General features: G+C 38.1%; 1 protein-coding gene across 1 annotated transcript; it reads left to right on the top strand.

Annotated features, from left to right (window-relative positions):
* The first annotated feature begins 628 nt into the window (after nt 1–628).
* Nucleotides 629–4,868, top strand: LOC106332844 (pathogenesis-related homeodomain protein-like). The gene is made up of 11 exons (XM_013771371.1): nt 629–867; nt 1,275–1,741; nt 1,902–2,067; nt 2,139–2,262; nt 2,365–2,477; nt 2,570–2,896; nt 2,964–3,209; nt 3,299–3,388; nt 3,501–3,551; nt 3,669–4,286; nt 4,445–4,868. The coding sequence occupies exons 2-11, from the start codon at nt 1,335–1,337 to the stop codon at nt 4,691–4,693; spliced, it is 2,391 nt and encodes a 796-aa protein (XP_013626825.1). The 5' UTR covers nt 629–867; nt 1,275–1,334; the 3' UTR covers nt 4,694–4,868.
* The last annotated feature ends 525 nt before the right edge of the window (nt 4,869–5,393 follow it).

Consider the following 5,393-nt stretch of genomic DNA (forward strand, 5'->3'; position numbering starts at 1 on the left):
AACCCTAATTCAGTTTTAGTCTATGGTTAAATAAATGAGTGCTAAGTTTGCAATCAACATTTCACTAATTTTAGAAGTAAAGTCAGCTTGCAATTTTGTGGGCTGTAAAGAAATCTAGTTAACATTTTTTATATATATAATTTAGAAATTTTATAAAACATATAGTTTTCTAAAATTTTAGAAGTATAAACTGATGTTTCACTTACTAGGACAGACATGTTTACTATATCCAAGAACCAAACTCATTGGTTGCAGACCACTGGCTTTCGGCCGACCATAAACAAATACCGGACCTCTTAAATTAGATTCATCTCTTCTCTCTAACTTTCATTGAGAACCTGAAAACGAAATCACTTTTCAAAATATTTTTCGTAATGGGCTTACATTGATGAAATAGCCCGTTAACATTCTTGACTGGGCTTAAAAGCCTATACTGCAAGAACCCAATTATTTACCAAAAAGACGCGTCTGTATTCATAAAACCTAAAAAAGGGAAGTGAATTTCATTATCCACGACCCGAAAAGGAAAGATTAGCTGGCGTGTAAATGTTATATTTCCAAAAACATTAGGACAATCTGAAACAAACTATCAAAATACAGGGGTTTAAAAGTGAAAATACATATTAGTTGAGCGCATTACCAAAGCAAACCACCTAAAAGAGAGAAAGAACATCGGAGAGTGACGTTAACACGACCGTTGATAGGCACCGTTTCAACTCGCCGCCGGTGACATTAAAACCGCCTAAGCACAATTATCTCAGAATCTCCCATTACCCTTTTCAGAAAGATCCTCACTTTCCTTCCTCAACCTGTTATTGCTTCACTGCAATACAATCTTCAATCCCCTCTCTATTTACTCTCTTCCAGGTTTGCTTGATTCTGTCATAAACTCTTGAAAAGTGTTAGGCTTTTTGCTTCTTCCGATTTAAATTGAAAAAAGTTTCGATTCCTTTTGCTCAGTATTATATGTTTACAAGCATAATGTTAAAGATGGGTAGAGAGAGACTAGTGTTTGTTATAAACCACGGTTTGTTTTCTTGATTAGTCTAATCTTCGGTCTGTTTCGTTCTCTTGTCTGCAAGTGTCGGCTTACAATCAGAAATCTATAATCTTTTTAATCAAAAGTCAAAAACTTTGTCTGAATTTTTAGTAGTATCTTTAATGTGTTAGATTTGATTCAATCCTTTTCACTGTAGGATGTTAATGATGAGAACATTAGGAACCGTAGTTATGATTCTGTGCTTGAATATAAGAGAAGTTTTTTGTATATTCAGGGTAAAGACCTTATCTGATAATGGTCTTCTAAGACGAGGATACAAGTCTCTGTCATCGACATGAAGGAGAGTGTAACCAAGGGGAGGATCGAGAAAGAAACAGATAAGGCTTGTGTTTCGGTTGAGAAAGCTGAGTCTACTTTACTCTCATCTCTTGTGAAGAAAGGGAAAGTAACATCGAATAAAAGGAAGTATACTAAGCGCAAAACCGAGGAAGAACTAAGTTCAAAATCCAACAAGAGGAAGTATTCTCGTGGGCTGGTTCGTTGCAATGAGGAGGAGGAGGAGAAGGGTAAGAAAACGAGGAAGAGGAAAAGTAAGAGACAACAAAAGGGTAATAAGGCTGAGGAGGAGGAGGTAGATGAAGCGTTACGGTTGCAGAGACGGACAAGGTATTTGCTTATTAAGATGAAGATGCAGCAGAATCTCATCGATGCCTACGCAGCTGAAGGTTGGAAAGGTCAGAGGTACAAAACATTTTTTTGAAATTTACTCTCAGTGTTTCTTCTTATGTGGGAAGGTTTTAGATTATTCCTAATTTGTTTGATATATTACCAAAAGAGTAGTTAATGTGGCGTTACAGAACGCGTTTTAATCAAGTTTGGTTGCTGTCTTCAATTTCCTCAGCCGGGAAAAGATAAGACCAGACAAGGAGCTTGAGAGAGCACGGAAACATATCTTAGACTGCAAGCTTGGACTACGCGACGCCATTCATCAGTTAGATCTTCTTAGCTCGGTGGGAAGCATGGAAGAGAGAGTTATGGCTCCAGATGGTTCTATTCATCATGACCATGTCAGTAAGAGTCTTTTTATTTCACCATAAACATGTTGACACTATTAACCATGGTTCCAACCAATTTGCAGATATTTTGTGCGGAATGCAACTCGCGAGAGGCTTTTCCGGACAACGATATAATACTTTGTGATGGAACGTGTAACCGTGCGTTTCACCAGAAGTGTCTTGACCCTCCTTTGGAAACAGAAAGCAGTAAGTATGCTTTGTGCTATTGCTCTTACATATATATATATATATTTGTCTTTAGAGTAGTTTATACACTCCTGAGTTTTTTTCTTTACTTAATCTCAACAGTACCTCCTGGAGATCAAGGCTGGTTTTGCAAATTTTGTGATTGCAAAATTGAAATCATCGACGCAATGAATGCGCAGATAGGAACTCAGTTCTCTGTGGATAGCAACTGGCAGGTAAACCTTTTGGCAAGCTCTAGAGATACTTCACTAGATGAACTCTAGTTTTGAAACATTTACACTCTTTTTTTTTTTCTCTATGTGTTAAGGATATTTTTAATGAAGAAGCTAGTCTTCCTGTTGGATGTGAAGCTACACTAAACAAGGAAGCGGATTGGCCTTCGGATGACTCTGAGGATGGTGATTATGACCCTGAAACGAAGGATAAAAGCAGCAGCAAAAGCGATAGTGGTGGTGGTGATAATGATGGGGAAAGCGTTTCGAGTAGTAGCGTGAGTTTAGCGTCTGATGGTGTAGCACTTTCAACAGGATCGTGGGAAGGTGGCAATATGGTGGAATCAGGGGAGACGAGTAACGAAGAAACTGTGTGCGGGCCAAGACAGAGGAAGACTGTTGACTATACTAAACTATACCATGTGAGTGACAACAACATCTATTGATTTTTTAATCTTGATTTGTGTTTGATGATTGTTTTGCTATTAGGAAATGTTTGGAAAGGATGCTGTTCTGCAAGAGCAAGGTAGTGAAGACGAAGATTGGGGTCCTAGTGACAGAAGGAAGAGAAGAAAGGAATCTGATGGAGGAAGCACACTTGGAACTGTATGTGAAAACAATAAGAAAGATCAAGATGTTAAGGAAACACCAGAACAGAGTGAGAGAGATTCTGTCTCTGTAGAAGGCAAAGTTGGGAAGAGACGGATGTTCAGAATCCCAAGAGCTGCAGTTGAGGTCTGAAATTTTTCGCTTTCCTGTTTTAGTGAGAAAAATAAAAGAATTACTTTGCTAAGTTTGAAGTTTGTTTGAATAAATGTATTCAGAAGCTACGTCAAGTGTTTGTAGAGAATGAGCTTCCTTCCAAAGCTGTGAGGGATAGTCTTTCAAAAGAGTTGAGTCTTGACCCAGAGAAGGTAATACTGAGACCCAATAAAATATTCGTAAGGATGTTTCTTGGAACTTAGGCTCATTCATATAGTAAATATTTTGGCTGGCCGTGTGTGCTTAAATTTTGTGTGTTTTCAGGTTAGCAAATGGTTCAAAAATGCGCGGTATATGGCATTGAGGAATAGGAAGGTACACCATATTGTTTCCTTCTCACATATGAAACGTTGTCTGGACTTCCTCAGAGACTTTGAAAATTTCTTACAGATGAGATCAATCATATGTGTTCCATTCTTTTCACTATTGCAGACGGAAAGTATGAAACAACCTGAAGGGTCGAAGGCGGGGTCTGGAGATTCTGGACCAGAAGCAGTCATGATGGAGAAAAACACAGAAACAAATGAGACTCAATGTATTGTTGATGAGAGCGTCATGGAGGAAAACATTGGAACAAATGAAACTCAAGGCTCTGTGGATGAAACTACCAAGGAGAAAAACACAGTAACAAATGGAATTAAAGATACCTTGGACGAGACTGTCATGGAGGAAAACACAGAAGCACCAAAAATTCAAGATACCTTGGTTGAGACTTTCATGGAGAAAAAATCAGAAACAAATGTGATTCAAGATACAGCGGACGAGACTGTCATGGAGTACACAGAAACAAAGGAAGTGCAAGATACTGTAGACGTGGAGAACAACTCAGAAACAAATGAAATACAAGGCACCATGGAAATAAATGAAATTCAGGATACCATGGACGAGACTGTTCCACTCAGTTATGATGGTTTTACCAATCAGACGACAGTTTCTGCGTGTAATGATAAGCAGGAGGAAACTGAAGACGCCAATGACTCCTTTCCTACTCCCCCAGAAGATGAGAGTCAACAGTATCTTGAACAGAAAGACTCTTCTTTCGCTCTAGTGGTATGATACAAAATTAACCCTTTTTTGCCAAAATGGAGTTTAGTATTAGAGCATTAACTAGTTATTGATTCAGAACTTGCTCTATGAACTTGTCTTGAGCAGTGGTGTTGGAAAATACTAGATGTCTGAAGTTAGTTGTTCTTATTTTGTATTTACAGCCGCATGAAGAGCTAACCAGCGAAATGAGCGTAGAGACGCCTCTTGAGGATAAGGAGGCAGAGGAAGAATTGGAAGCGTTGATGGAGGTTCTTTGTAGAGCAGAAAACAAGTTAATGGATGTAACGCATAGGCTTGAGAGATTTAAAACACCGAAAGGCCGTAAAAAGTTAAGCAAGTCTTCTTCTTGTTTATCTGAAGAAGACTATGTAGTGTATGTACCAACAGCAGAGATCAAAGTGAAAAGGTGAAAAGAAACGTAGATCTCTTGCTCAAGTTTTGGTGTTGTTAGATTCTTTGGGAAATCAAGTCTAAGAATACCCTTTTGTATTTTGTCCAGCTTGTCATCTAAAGATTCTAAACTTAAAATATATCCCAGGAAAACAAAATAAAACTGGGGTTATTATATGAGAGACTTACATAAAAGGACACATTGTGAGTTTTGTTTACTCTATAAGACACAAAGCAATTTTGACACATTTTTTTCGTGCCAGCTGTCTTTATTGAGACAAAAATGACCTTGGCTATTACTAAAGAGAAAGATGCTTATTTTAAGGTAGCAAACTGAAAAAGAACCAGTTACTTTGTAATTGCAATAAAAGATAAAGCAATAAAACAAAAAGTTAGATATATGAGTTTATGAGAATATATCATGGACGTCAGATCATTTTGAAGAAAGCAGATCCAACGATCCGAAGATGTGTTGATTTGTGGACGAGTTTTTGTGGACGAATTCTCTTGGACAAGGTTTCTCGTAGACAATTTGTGGATACTATATATGTAGACAAACAAATTGGTGGACATGAAAATGTTACAAAATTTTCTGTGGATACCGTATCCACCACCACCTTCTCCTCCTCATGTCTTCCACCTCATATTCACATCCATCACCACAACATCCACCAACACGGCATCCACCACCACTTCCTACTCCTCGCATCTTCCACCTCC

This window comes from Brassica oleracea, chromosome C1, assembly GCF_000695525.1.
Source record: "Brassica oleracea var. oleracea cultivar TO1000 chromosome C1, BOL, whole genome shotgun sequence".
Taxonomy (NCBI): Eukaryota; Viridiplantae; Streptophyta; class Magnoliopsida; order Brassicales; family Brassicaceae; genus Brassica; species Brassica oleracea.

Excerpts from the sequence above, each read along its gene's own strand:
- LOC106332844 (XM_013771371.1), top strand. The coding sequence starts at position 1,335 with ATGAAGGAGAGTGTAACCAAGGGGAGGATCGAGAAAGAAACAGATAAG. Across the intron at positions 2,478-2,569 it reads CTGTGGATAGCAACTGGCAG|GATATTTTTAATGAAGAAGC; the intron begins GTAAACCTTTTG and ends CTATGTGTTAAG. Across the intron at positions 3,552-3,668 it reads TGGCATTGAGGAATAGGAAG|ACGGAAAGTATGAAACAACC; the intron begins GTACACCATATT and ends TCACTATTGCAG.